General features: G+C 41.6%; 1 protein-coding gene across 4 annotated transcripts in view; it reads left to right on the top strand.

Annotated features, from left to right (window-relative positions):
- Window positions 1-15,142, top strand: part of LOC129700480 (ankyrin-2-like) — a 634,003-nt gene that overhangs the window by 557,698 nt on the left and 61,163 nt on the right. For all 4 annotated transcript variants that reach the window (XM_055641008.1, XM_055640993.1, XM_055641017.1 and 1 more), the window contains 2 exons: window positions 5,747-5,779; window positions 13,336-13,357. In XM_055641008.1, the coding sequence (XP_055496983.1) occupies window positions 5,747-5,779; window positions 13,336-13,357 (55 nt within the window). The remainder of the gene's footprint in view (window positions 1-5,746; window positions 5,780-13,335; window positions 13,358-15,142) is intronic.

The raw sequence follows: 15,142 nt of genomic DNA, 5'->3' as shown, positions 1-15,142 counted from the left end.
TAGCAGCGACTTTGCTTTCCAGACTTTCTTCCACTTCTATCCACTTAGCTGCACACTCTTCACACTTCATAATGCTTTTCTCACTAAATTCAATTACCTTGCTGTGAGTTTCGCCGACATGTATTCCACAGAAGACCAAAGAACCTTCATCGGAATCTCCAGTAACACTAGCATCAGTAGAAATACTCTCTGCCATCATGTGGGCTCCCTGCCTAGCTAGCCTGAAACAAAGCGCGTGATTGGTCAATTGGCGTCTGACTCGATGTCAAACGTGCTTTGATTGGACAATTACTACTCGGAAAATTTGAGGTTTTTCTCATATTTTAAAAATATGTGCAGGTTTTGTTCTTGACGAGTTTCAGGTATGATTTCTATAATATTTTTACACAATATGTTATAAATACAGGTAGATATGTGATTTGGGTCACGAAATGAAACGAAAAGGCATCTCGATCCACGGTCTATAGGCTTTTGTTTGTTCAAACTGCAGACTCAAAAATTTCCTATCATGAAGATACTGTCATTTGGCAATTACGTGTTCTATGAAGCAAAGCAATTTTAGTAAGGACAAGGTTTCATTAACTTTAATCCAGGCTTCTAATTCCATACGATCAATGATTATGAAGAAGCAGCACCTAAATGGAGTTGGTATTGGTTTACTATTGTCACATGTAACAACACAGTGAAAACTATTGGAATGCATAATATAGTGTCACAGCATTATAGCGTTACAATTTACAGAGGGAAAGGTCCACATACGGAATGAGGTAAGTTGGAAGATCCTCAGCTTATGAGAAGATTGTTCTGATAACATGGGGAAGAAGCTTTCCTGAATTTGGTGGTACGTGCTTTCAAACTTTTGTATCTTCTGCCCAACAAGAGAGGAGAAATGAGGGAATGACCGGGATGCCACATTATTTAAAAGGGTCCATTTGATGAGATCCATTTATCAAGTTAGAAGAATGTAACAATAAAGAAGAGGCAGGATAGAAACAGCAGGAGAAAACTAACTATCCATACTAATGATAGTGCTCTACACCGGCCTTTTCCTCAGCAGGCTTCATCTAACACTAACAACATATTCTTTTATTCCAGTGGTGTGGGTCTCACAGAATTCAAATTGTCACTCATTCTTTAACGGAAAATCCCTCCAAGCTGATAGCATTTTGCTTCGCAATGTAGATTTCTGGCTGATCAATATTAAAGGAACATTGCAGCTTTGTTCATTCTGAAACCTGTCCTGAAATGAGCTGCATTGTTTCTTTGCTGCCACACCACGATCACAATCATTTGTCACTCATTGTGGAAGAGGCTGCAAGAAACATTAATGTGTGCGACCCCAGTATTTGGTTTTTCTCCTCACCAGAAGCAACATCGTCTGTTCCAACCAGATGTTAATGCATCTTAAGCTTCCAATCAATTGCATCAGATTCCACATCTGCACATGACTCTAATTCTCAGTTTTCATTTGTTTTCATCTTTTCTGAATAGAAAAGCATGTCAGCAATTGAAAAAGTTATCGATGATTGCATTATATGCTTTCTTCATAAAAACCTTAGCTGCATCCCATTTCAATCACTGGAAGCTTGGTCCTTGATCTCATTTAACATAATCAGCTACTTCGTGGGTATCTTAGGAAGAAACTATGAATTTTGGAGAGATTGAAGAACATTTAGTGTCATAATTAACTTCTCATAAAGCCAATGAGGGTACACTCCCTCTCCATTCCCTACAAGCGAGCTGGAATCTAAATCAATTATTATGTTGCTTCTGCCCTGTGGCCTGGTATTCCATGGTATTGTGTAGTCTCTTGTGCAAAAGGAATGCAGTAGTTATAACTGGATGTTTCATGCTCTAAATTCTGCAGTGATAATCAATCCGACCTCATGGAGATGTAATATAATTTCTGAAATAAGACATCAAAGGCTGAATTTTTAATCTGCTGATGTCACCAGAAAAAAAAGAGCTTTCTTGCTTTGTTTCTAAGCAAGGAATATTACATCAAAAATAACCCAAAGGATGTGTTGGAAGGAACTGCAGATGCTGGTTCAAACCAAAGATACACACAAAATGCTGGAGTAACCAAGCGGGACAGACAGCAACTCTGGAGAGAAGGAACGGATGATGTTTCGGGTCGAGACCCTTCTTCAGACTGAAATCTGAAGAAGAGTCTCGACCCGAAACATCACCCATTCCATCTTTCCAGAGATGCTGAATATCCCACTGAGTTACTCCAGCATTTTGTTTCTATAATCCAAAGGATGCTATTTGTCTCTTGTGCCTGGGAAAAATTACACTGCTATTTGAGTCTTACTTCCCTGTTCACCACATTTAGAGTTTAGAGATGCAGCAATGAAACAGGTCCGTCGACCCACCCAGTCTGCGCCGACCAGCAACCCCCGCACACGAACACTGTCCTACACACACTATGAACAATTTACAATCTTACCAAGCCAATTAACCTACAAACCTAATGTTTAAGAAGGAACTGCAGATGCTGGAAAATCAAAGGTGGACAAAAATGCTGGAGAAACACAGCAGGTGAGGCAGCATCTATGGAGCGAAGGAAATAGGCACCGTTTTGGGTCGAAACCCTTCTTCAGTCTGAAGAAGGGTTTCGACCCGAAACGTTGCCTATTTCCTTCGCTCCATAGATGCTGCCTCACCCGCTGAGTTTCTCCAGCATTTTTGTCAACCTACAAACCTATACAACTTTGGAGTGTGGGCCGAAACTGGAGATCCCGGAGAAAACCCACGTCACGGGGAGAACGTACATACTCCGGACAGACAGCGCCCACAGTCAGGATTGAACCCGGGTCTCTGGCGTTGTACGGCAGCAAATCTACTGCTGCGCCAACGTGACAAATCGTAGAGTGATACAGTGTGGAAACGGGCCCTTGGCCCAACTTGCCCACACTTGAATGTTCTTTTATCTTTGTTAGCATGATACGGTCATTATACTTATTTCAACATGGCAGTGGAGTCCTCGGGGTTTTTTTAGGTTCTACTAGATGACATAACTACTTCCTTTCATATGAGTGTTGGCACCTCTTGTATATGCTCCTTCTAACAATTGTATTCTTGCTGTACAGTGCCCTCCATAATGTTTGGGACAAAGACCCATAATTTATTTATTTGCTTCTGTACTCCACAATTTCAGATTTGTAATAGAAAAAATCACATGTGGTTAAAGTGTACATTGTCTGATTTTAATAAAAGCCATTTTTATATGTTTTGGTTTCAATGTAGAAATTACAGCTGTGTTTATACACATTCCCCCATTTCAGGGCCCCATAATGTTTGGGACACTGCAATGTCATTTAAATGAAAGTAGTCAAGTTTAGTATTGTGTTGCATATCCTTTGCATGCAATGACTGCTTGAAGTCTGCAATTCATGGACATCACCAGTTGCTGGGTGTCTTCTCTGGTGATGCTTTGTCTGGCCTGTATTGTAGCCATCTTTAGCTTATGCTTGTTTTGGGGGCTAGTTCCCATCGGTTTTCTCTTCAGCATATAAAAGGCTTGCTCAATTGGGTTCAGATCAGGTGATTGACTTGGCCACTCAAGAATTTACCATTTTTTTACTTTAAAAAAACTCCTTTGTTGCTTTAGCAGTATGTTTGGGATCACTGTCTTGCTGCAGAATGAACCGCCGGCCAATGAGTTTTGAGGCATTTGTTTGAACTTGAGCAGATAGGATGTGTCTGTACACTTCAGAATTCATTATGCTACTCCCATCAGCAGTTGTATCATTAGTTAAGATAAGTGAGCCAGTACCTTCAGCAGCCATACATGCCCAGGCCATAAAGCCCCCACCGGTTCACAGATGAAGTGGCATGCTTTGGATCTTGGGCATTTCCTTCTCTCCTCCATACTTTGCTCTTGCCATCATTCTGATATGTTAATCTTTGTCTCATCTGTCCACAAGACCTTTTTCCAAAACTGTGGTTGCTCTTTTAAGTACTTGGCAAACTGTAACCCGGCCATCCTATTTTTGCGGCTAACCAGTGGTTTGCATCTTGCAGTGTAATCTCTGTATTTCTGTTCATGAAGTCTTCTGTGGACAGTGGTCATTGACAAATCCACACGACTCCTGAAGAGTTTTTCTGATCTGTCGGACAGTTGTATGGGTATTTTTCTTTATAATAGAGAGTGCTTCTGTCATCGGCTGTGGAGGTCTTCCTTGGACTGCCAGTCCCTTTGCGATTAGTGAGCTCACCAGTGCTCTCTTTCTTCTTCATGATGTTCCAAACAGTTGATTTTGTTAAGCCTAAGGTTTGGCTGATGTCTCAAACAGTTTTACTCTTGTTTCTCAGTCCCATAATGGCTTCTTTGACTCTCATTGGCACAACTTTGGTCCTCGTGTTGATAACAGCAATAAAAGTTTCCAAAGGTGATGGAAAGACTAGGTGCTGAGAGCTCTCTTATATCTGCATTGAGGCAATTAAACACACCTGAGCAATTACAAACACCTGTGAAGCCATGTGTCCCAAACATTATGATGCCCTGAAATGGGGGGGACTATGTATAAACACAGTTGTAATTTCTACATGGTGAAACCAAAATGTATAAACATGGCTTTTAATAAAAATCTGACAATGTGCACTTTAACCACATGTGATGTTTTCTATTACAAATTTCAAATTGTGGAGTACAGAGGCAAATAAATAAATGATGGGTCTTTGTCCAAAACATTATGGTGGGCACTGTATCTCTTAAAATGTATCTACCTCTTGTCTCACCTCTGCATTTCCTGTTGACTTTTACATTTAGCTTATTGAAGATGGTGGAGCTCTGTTTCTCTGATATTTAAAGGTCACACATCACATTGACACTTACCACATGACTGTAAACATTTTCTACTGTGATCTCTATTCCCCTTTTCGCAACAAGGCTTCCTTAATTGTTTGACTTTTCTGTTACCAACTATGTGTGCAGGGAAGGCAGACTTTTAACCTGACTCTTTACGGTTGAAATATAAACCTTCATTTCAAGTAAAGGTATTGATTCAATCTAAGCAGAAAATAGTATTTTGCAAGTTTTTGCAGGCGCTAATTATCAAATTAAGTGAAGGAGGAAATTACAACTTGATGCTTAACTGAAATATAGAGGTTTAGAGCCTTGCTGAACATCTCTCCTGATATTTAATTCCTAGAAATATCTCCGAAGATAGTCTCTTTAATTTTGGCAAATTTAGGTGGGTGAACATTCAAGTATCATTTGCCAGATATTTGCCATTACTTCATAGTATTCACCTGAGAGTACAACTATATCTTGATCGTGTGCAACATATTTAAAGGTACCATCTTCACACATGTAATTGAAATATAAGAACATCTGTGGTAATTAGAAAGTAACAGTTAGGCTTAATCAATGATTAACAAGTGTTACTATCTACTGATAATGTATTTTATATCCTTCTATGAGGGCCTGATCTATGCATTGCTCTTTCATTGTTCAGAGCCGTACAAGCTTTTTACTAAATAACCCCATTAGAACTAAAATCTTGTACGTTACTTTGCGCTGTATGTATAGAATGCATTCAATCTTTTTATACTTTCTTTGTGTCATTAATACAGATGCTGCTTGCTTTTGTTTTTCATATTGACCATGTGGAATAATTTGTCATGCTGATGAGCTTTACCTCATTTGTGCTCTTTTATTTTTATTCCTACTGCAATCTTGTCTGATTATTCCATGCTCTACCTATTCTTCTTTTGCCTCTTGTCAACTTTGGATGAGAAGGAGTCAGATTCAGATCAGGAGCAAGAGGAAGAGGTAATTTTAACAAGTAGTATTCCAATCTTACTTTAGTAGGTAACAACTTATACTCTAACAAGGCCTGGAATTGATTCCAAAATGTAATTCTAATTGTTTTACTGAGCTCTGAGTTTCTCAATTCCAGGGTCATTTCAGTTGAGGTGAATTAGAATTCGATTAGAATGAAATGAATCCTGCAGATTTCTGGGCAATTCCTGGCAGCAAACTGCACACAATGAGCAGTAATCACTTCAGAGACCATGATAATTCCGACATAATTCCATCAACATGTTCTTTGTTTTCTGGTTGTATCCTAGACTTACTGGAATGCAATTTGAACAACCTGGAGGTTCCTATTCAAGCAGACATTATTCATTTGCCAACTTTCATTTGACTGTTAAGCTTTTCACAATCTTGCCCTTGACAAATGCTCTAGCAGAGGCCACAGACGTACATGCAGAATCTGAATCCTTGCTGAATTTATACTCCCCAGGTTAAGATTCCTGAGGTCACTTACAGATATGGCCGAGTCTTTAAACTAAAGAGAGAAACAGGTCCTTTGGCCCACAGAATCTGCGCCGACCAGCGATTCCCATACACCAGCACTGTCCAACACACTAGGGACAATTTACAATTTTACCAATATTAACCTACAAACCTGTCCGGCTTTAGAGTGTGGGAAAAAACTAGAGCACCCGGAGAAAACCCACATCGTCACAGGGAGAACATACAAACTTCATACCGGCAACACCCGTAGTCAGAATCTAACCCGGATCTTTGGTTCTGTAAGGCAGCAACTGTACCACCGTAATGAATGAACTGAATCAGCTCAAACATGAAAACTAATCAAATGATCTTCCTAATGGGCCTGTCCCACTTAGACGATTTTTCAGGTGACTGTCGGCGACTGTCGTTGCTGGCAGTCACCTGAAAAACCGGCAACTGGAATGGCGACTGTCAGAGTGGAACACGCACACACGCGCGCACACACACACACACACACATCGCTTCCTTCAGCAGCCCGTTATGCAGGCGGGGGACAGGGCAAGTGGGGGGATTGCTGTCTTAGTGAAATTCACACGGTGCAAAGCCAATGTGATACAGACACACACCGCAATGAACAGGAAGGTTGGCGCTGTTATTAAGACGGTAGTTGTAATTAAGACAGCTAAGCACAGTGTACGGTAAGTCATTTAAAAGAGATGGGGAGAAGGAGTGGAGACAACTTTTAAGAAGCCAGAGATACACGGCTGTGAAGCTCGGCAGATATTAACATTAGCGGTCGGTTATCCTTGGTTCTGAAAACTACTGCTTATGTTCATTTTTCCCAATGAGCCAATGAAATTCACCGGTCAGCACCGGCTACAACCTACGAGAACCTACGAGAACCTTCAACCTCCTGGCGACCCACCTACGGCACGAGAATTCACGTTACTCTCCATGGCGGCTTCATTCTGGTCGCGGCTAATTTTTCAACATGTTGAAAAGTTTGCGTCGACCATAATAAGGCCGCGACTAGATGCTCCCCTTTCACCCCCAACCCCACCCCCTTTCCTTTCAACCCCTCCTCCACCCTCACTCCCCCTACCCTGAATGACCTTGCACCGATTACTTCCCGGCCCTCTCCCCCTTCCACCTACATTCCTTCCTCCAGTTAAACAATTCGCAACTCTTCCATCCACAAGCTTTACAATCGCAACTCTTTACCTTCACAGGTCGCTCCTGTTTTTTTCTCCTCTGGCCTGTGGCCTCTGTCTATCAAAAAAAACCCTTGATGAGTCTGAAGAAGGGTCTTGACCGGAAACGTCACCCATTCCTTCTCTCCAGAGATGCTGCCTGTCCCAGCATTTTGGGTTTATCTTTAAATAAACCCTTGCCTGTGTTCATCTATTACTGACCGTACTTTGTCCTGCTTCTCCTTTCTTCCAGCTTTTTTTCCCCATCCTCTGCCCCTACCCGCAATCAGTCTGAAGAAGCGTCCCAACCCAAAACGTCATGTATCCATTTTCTCCAGAGATGCTGCCTGACCCACTGAGTTACTCCAGCATTTCTTATGAGCCTGTCCCACTTAGGCGACTTTTTAGGCAACTGCAGGAGACTTTGCAGTCGCCATATGGTCACCACATGTTCACGGGTGGTTGCCGGGAGTCGCCTTCGTGGTCGTGAGGAGTTCCCACATTCTGGGAACTAGTCGTGGCCTCGTTATGGTCGCCGAGAATTTTTCAACAGGTTGAAAAATTAGCAGAGACTGGAATGAAGCCGCCATGGAGAGTAGCGAGAATTCTCGAGAAGTAGGTGGGTCACCGGGAGGTCGAGGGTTCTCTTAGGTTCTCGTAGGCTGCAGCCGGTGCTGACTGGTGAATTTCTCTGGCTCATTGGGGAAAAAATACGTAAGTAGTAGTTTTCAGAACCAAGGATAACCGTCCGGTAATGTTAAATGTCCGCCGAACTTCACAGCCGTGTATCTCTGACTTCTTAAATGTTGTCAGGCTTCTTAACTGTTGTCTCCACTCCTTCTCCCTCCTTCTCTCCCCTTCCTAACCCCCCCCCCCCCTTTTAAAGGACTTACCGTACACTGTGCTAGCTGTCTTAATTACAGCGCCAATCTTCCTGTTCATCGCGGTGTGTGTCTGTATCACCTTGGCTTTGCACCGTGTGAATTTCAGACAGCGCTCCCCCCGCTTGCCCTGGCCTTTGGTGTGTGTGTGTGTGTGTCTCTGTGTGTGTGTGTCTGTGTGTGTGTGTGTCTGTGTGTGTGTGTGCGTATATCTGTGTGTGTGTGTGGCTCTGTGTGTCAGTGTGTCAGTGTCACCTGAAAAATCGCCTAAGTGGGACAGGCCCATGAGGATAGAGTCAGTGAGAAAACAACGAAAGAGCAATTGACTTGCAAGTCTAAGAAAGCAGATTGCTGGGGTACAGTGAACAAGAATGGGAGTTAATGGGATTTTTCAGCTAGGGGCTGACCTACAGTTAATGAGATGAATAGTTTCCCTCTGCATTGTTGTGAGGAAGTACAGGTAGTTCTTCTATAACACGACAATTCTATAAGACAACTAAGAAACATTGCATTATAGATAATCAGGTTATAAGAACAATTTTGTCCATGTGGAAATGGGGCTAAGGGCTAGAGAATTTCAGACTCGCAACTATTCTTTTCTATTAAAATGTTTATATTAAAAATAAGGGTCTTTTTAATAGCTACAATTTATTTAGTTTTGTTTAAGGACACAGCACAGAAACAGGCCCTTCAGCCCACCGAGTCTACGCTGACCAGCGATCCCGTACACTAACAGCACCCTACACGCTATGGACAATTTACAATTTGTACCGAAGCCAATTAACCTACAAATCAGTACGTCTTTGGAATGTGGGAGGAAACCCGAGCACCTGGGGAAAACCATAGTAGACTGATCGAAAAGATTAAGTTTGTCGAGATACATAATGACTTCATCGTATGAGTTTTATAACTGGTTTACTGATCGAAGACCTAGGTTTCAGCCAGAAGATCAATGATCAGTGGAGTTCCGCAGGAATTTGTGCTGGGACCTCTGTTGTTTGTGTTATATATATATAATAAATACCTTGGACGTACGTGTAGATGGGTTGGTTAGTAAGTTTGCAGATGATACCAAGATTGCTGGAGTTGTGGGCTGTGAGGAGGACTGTCAAAAGTATACAGCTGGATGGAGATCAGCTACAGAAATCACATAGGATCAAGGGAGAGCTCTTTTGAGCAAGTCTTTTTTATACAGATGGTGTTGGGTGCCTGGTACATGCTGCTAGGATTGGAAGTAAAGGCAGATATGATTTCCCCTGCACCAACTCCTCAGACATGTAATCATCTGCCCGATCTTCCTATTGCTGCTCTCACTGGCACATGGCACCAGTAGGAATCTGGAGATTACCACCCTCGAGTTCCTGCATTTTAGAATTTTGCCCTATATTCACTCCGCAGGGCGTCATCTTTTTTCCTAGCTATGTCATTTGTTCTGATGTGCACCACGACTTCCTACTCCCCCTTGAGAATGTTTTGCATTCAGGACCCTGGTGCCGGGGAGGCAGCAGGCCATCCTGGAGTCCCGTTTGCTGCCACAAAATCTCCTGCCTGTCCCCTAATTATCAAGTCTCCTATCACTATCGCTCTGCCTGACCTCATCCTACCCTGCTCTGCCTCAGGGCCACTGTGCCGACCAAGCTGTGAGACTTGCCTTGCCTTGCTCACATTCTTGTGGGGAAATCCTGATAGCTGAGACCAGCAACTGTGAGACTTGTCTATTTAACTTGCTCCCATTCTCGCAGGGAAATTCCAATAGCTGATCCCAACACTTGGATGGGTAGAAACATAGAAAAATAGCTGCAGGAGTAGGCATTCGGCCTTTCGAGCCTGCACCGCCATTCAATATGATCTTGGTTGATCATCCAACTCAGTATCGTGTACCTGCCTTCTCTCCATATCCCCTGATCCTTTTAGCCACAAGGGCCACATCTAACTCCCTCTTAAATATAGCCAATGAACTGGCCTCAACTACCTTCTGTGGCAGAGAATTCCAGAGATTCACCACTCTCTCTGTGAAAAATGCTTTTCTCATCTCGGTCCCAAAGATTTCCCCCTTATCCTTAAATTGTGACCCCTTGTCCTGGACTTCCCCAACATCGGGAACAATCTTCCTGCATCTAGCCTGTCCAACCCCTTAAGAATTTTGTAAGTTTCACTAGGCAGGGTACATGGATAGGAAATGTTAAGAGGGATATGGGCCAAATGCGGGCAGTTGGATTAGTTTTAGTCAGGGGCCTCCAAACATTTCAGCATTATATATTTGGCACATTTTTGCGGGCCGTAGGAAAAAATAAAGAAATGCCAGTTTTATAAATTTAATGAACTCAAAAAAGAACTTTAAAACAAATGGAAAAAATTCAAAACAAAACTTGTAGCCATCAATTAAGGTTAACCAACAAAATCATAAAGTTTTATGCAACCACATTATTGGGAAGGATGGAACTGCTTTATTGATTTCAAAATTCATTCACACACTCACACACCCACATACACCACACACTCACTCACTCACTCACCCATTCACCCACTCACACATACACTCCCTCGCTCACTCACCCATTCACCGGCTCACCCACACACACACCCACTCACACATACACTCCCTCGCTCACTCACCCATTCACCCACCCACTCACTTGCGCACACACACACACACACACACACACACACAACTTACACACTCACCCACCCGCACACACTCATACCCACACTCACTCACTCACTCTCACACACATTCACTCACTCAACCACCCACACTCATACCCACTCACACATACACTCACTCACTCACCCACCCACTCATTCACCCACCCACTCATACACACACTCGCACACCTTACACACTCACCCACCCGCACACACTGACATCCACTCGCACACACTCAAACATCCACACACCCACTCACTCACTGATTCACTCACTCACTCATTCACTCACTCACACATTCACACCTGCAATGGACCACAACTCTACTTCATTCAAAGCCAGATCCACACCCTCAACAAACGCTTCCTCGCCTTCATGGACTCTACCAAGGATCACAAGCTTGCCCGCCTCCAGACCCGCTTAATAGCCCACTGCAAGGAACGTGTTAAGAGCTTGCTGCGGGCCGGATAAAATCTCATGGCGGGCCGGATGTTGCCCGCAGGTCATAGTTTAGAATCCCCTGGTTTAGATAGAGCATCTTGGTCTGCATGGACGAGTTGGACCAAAGGGCCTGTTTTCGAGCTGTCTGGCTCTTTAGGTGCAACATTATGCATTTGGGAAATTAAACCGGGCAGGACCTAGGCAGTGAAAGGCAGTGTTCTGGGAAGTGCTTTTGAACAGAGAGACCAAAGAATAGAAGTATATATAGATCCCTGATAGAGAAGGGGTATGGCATGCATTCCTCCTTCAACAGAGGCATTGGGTACATTGATGTGGTGGGACATCATGTAACAGTTTTACAAATCATTGGTTATTCCCTTCTGCACTAGTCCCATTTAAAGGGGAACTGAGGGGAAGGATTTCCATGCAACAAGTGGTTGGTATCTGTAAGAGCTGCCAGAGGAGGTGGCGGAGGCAAAAATAGCAATAACATTTAAGAGGCATCTTAAATGACCAAGGGATAGCGAGGTATGGAATTAATGCAGGCAAGTTGGATTAGTAGGATCGACAGGCACGATGGTCATCATAGATATGGTGTGCAAGGGGACTGGTTCCGTTTTGTAATACTGAATTATTTTATGATTGTTAAAATTGAAGACACTAAATTTGTAATGAAGTGCTTAAGCATTTCATGGCTGGAAAGTAGAGAGTATGCAGTGGAAAGGTATTCGTTTAGTTTAGTTTAGAGATGCAGCACCGATACAGGCCCTTCAGCCCACCGGGTCTGCGCCGACCAGCGATCCCTGCGCATTAACACCATCCTACACCCACTAGCATCTTTTTTTACATTTACCAAGCCAATTAACCTACAAACTGTGCCTCTTTGGAGTGTGGGAGGAAACCGAAGATCTCTGAGATCGCAGATCGCGGGAAGAACGTACAGACTCCGTACAGAGAGCCCACGTAGTCAGGATCGTACCCGGGTCTCCGGCGCTGCATTCGCTGTAAGACAGCAACTCTACCGCTGTGCCACCATGACCTAAAATACTTTATTCCTAAAATACTTTATTCACAAAGTTTTGTTTTAGTTTAGTTTAAAGATATGGCATAGAAACAAGCCTTTCAGTCCACCGAGTCTGCACCGACCATCTTCACCCGTACACTACACACCAGGGGAAATTTTTACAGAGGCCAATTAACCCAGAAACCTGCACATCTTTGGAATGTGGAAAACCCACGCGGTCACAGGGGGAACAAGCAAACTCCATACAGACAGCACCTGTAGTCAGGATCAAACATTCCTATGCTATTGCATACATTATTGTGCAATAAAGTATAAAATAAAGAAATTGATGAGATACCAGATAAGTACCACTGGCATTTATATAGTGCCTTTGACATAGTAAAACATTTTCCGATGCCATTCTCTTTTGAACAATACAAAATGGAATATTTCCTGGCCTTGTATTAATATTAGCATTTAATTTTTTTTAATGATTTTATGTGTTGTTATTGCTAGGAATTTATTTAAAAGGTGTACTGAAAATAACATTTGTGTTCAGGTTTGGTTTATTATTGTCTGGTATTAAAAGTATCATTGTGCATACATATATTTACCTGTGTGTTTGTCTGTATATATATATGTAACCAAAAACATTAAATCCAAAAAAATGACTGAAATAATAATATTAGCCTTGGGCCAATGGACAAAGTGTACACTGTCGCAAGCACAATGTAACTCCTTTCAATATTTGTAGTGTAATGAGGTTGGGGATTTGAAATCTTGGAAGATTGTGATTAAGATTGCTGTTGCTGCCACACTATTTCCAATAAATTATACTAGCTATACGAAACAATACTCTTAAAAACAAATGACTCTAATTGATGCAGTGCATCTTATACTTATTTTGTACTTTTTATTGTTCACAGGTGACTGGAAATCAAGATAAATGTAAGAATGTTTCCGATCTGTACAACAAAATGTATTATGACAGCATGACAGTATAAAATATTTAAAATAATTTAACAGCTTGTTACTAATGCTTGATGAGATAACAGTAATTATGTTTAATAATTGTTAACTTGATTAATAGTTTACTAGTGTTAAACTAAATTCATATAGATTAATAACTAAATGATCATTTAAGCATCCACTTTCCTTTAACATCCCTTATGGTCCTGCTGGTGCCTGTGGCATTATCATTAAATTATTTCTATTTTTCATATTTATCTTGTTAAATTTCATGCTCCTTGAAGAGCGGAGAGCATGCCTGCTCCATGTCACACTTGACATTTTGTCCATACGATTTTTAAAATGCTCCTACATCAGAATGGCAAATACTGTGGTGAAGTACAGTTCAGACTTTTGTACCAAAGATTAAACCCAAAAATGAAATAACAATACCTAACAATAATTTATGAATTATTTTGTTTGTGGATATTGCTGGTGATAAATTTGTAATGTGTCATACTATCAAATGTATTCATTGCATTTTAATCATTACAGTTTTACACATGTGTAGTGTTTTCCAAAATCCATACAAAAACAGCTTTCCACATTTATTTGCGTGGAAAACTATCCTGTTCAGTGTATGACTTCAATAATGATTTATACTAATCTTGCAATTATATAGAGAATGACATTGACTAATACGATTCCAAAGTTTCTTGAGGTTGCCAATGGTCTGTAACCTGTCCTGGTCACTCTGTAGGATATTTAACACTAACTAGCATTGAGGGCGTGTAAGATTGTGCTACAATGTGTAAGATTGTTCTTTAATAGAACCATGCTAAAAAGTTGGATAGTTTAGCTTAGAGATGCAGCGTGGAAACAGGCCCTTCAGCTCACTGAGGGACAATTTACAATTCTTACTGAAGCCAATTAACCTACAACCTTGGAGGGTATTAGCTATAAAGAGAGGTTGGACATATTGAAGATATTTTCTCTGGAGCTTTGGAGACTGAGGAAGTTTATAAATTATCAGAAGGGTTTCGGAATCTTTTCTACCAGGATTGAAATATTAGAGGGCATAGCTTTAAGGTGATGGGGAAAAGATTGATGTGGAGCAAGTTTATTTACACAGAGAGTTGCGAGTGCCTGGGATATGCTGCCAGGGGTGGTGGTGGAAGCAGAAACAATAGGGGCTATTTAGAGAGGGATATGGATATGATGAAAATGGATCAAGTGCTGTTAGGGGTGGGAGATTGCAACCTTCACGTGGTCCGCCCTATTTCGACGAATGCAATCAACCCGGCGTGCACAATCAAATAGAACAAGTTGTCCAACTTGCTGTGCACGCCATACGCAAGAAGAAGAAGTGCTGTCAGCAGGGACTAGACATTGTAGGCTGAAGGACTTGTTCCTGTCCTGTACTATGCTTTGTGTTCTATGTTTAACAAAGGTAAACTGGATAAAGCGGATGACATTATATTTTGGTGTGGAGTTAAATGAGCAATACACATACCATAGATGTTGATTTTCAAACAGGATTTTTACTGTATACACCAATTCACATCTCTATAAACTATAAATAATACAAATTATTTTATTTCCATTTGTTGGCATCTCCATTGGAATATATTGCACATAGATGTATAAAAATTGAATGAGCAAAGTTGAAAAATTGTATTGGATAATTGAGAAGAGTTTGCTACATTACATTGCTCCTCTTTCTTTAGTCATTTTAGTGGTTATTATTTGTTATATTGAGGTGCGAGCTGAGGAAAAGAAAATGCT

The sequence above is a fragment of the Leucoraja erinacea genome, chromosome 1, assembly GCF_028641065.1.
Source record: "Leucoraja erinacea ecotype New England chromosome 1, Leri_hhj_1, whole genome shotgun sequence".
NCBI classification, from domain to species: Eukaryota; Metazoa; Chordata; class Chondrichthyes; order Rajiformes; family Rajidae; genus Leucoraja; species Leucoraja erinaceus.
This window is presented reverse-complemented; position numbering and strand designations above follow the sequence as displayed.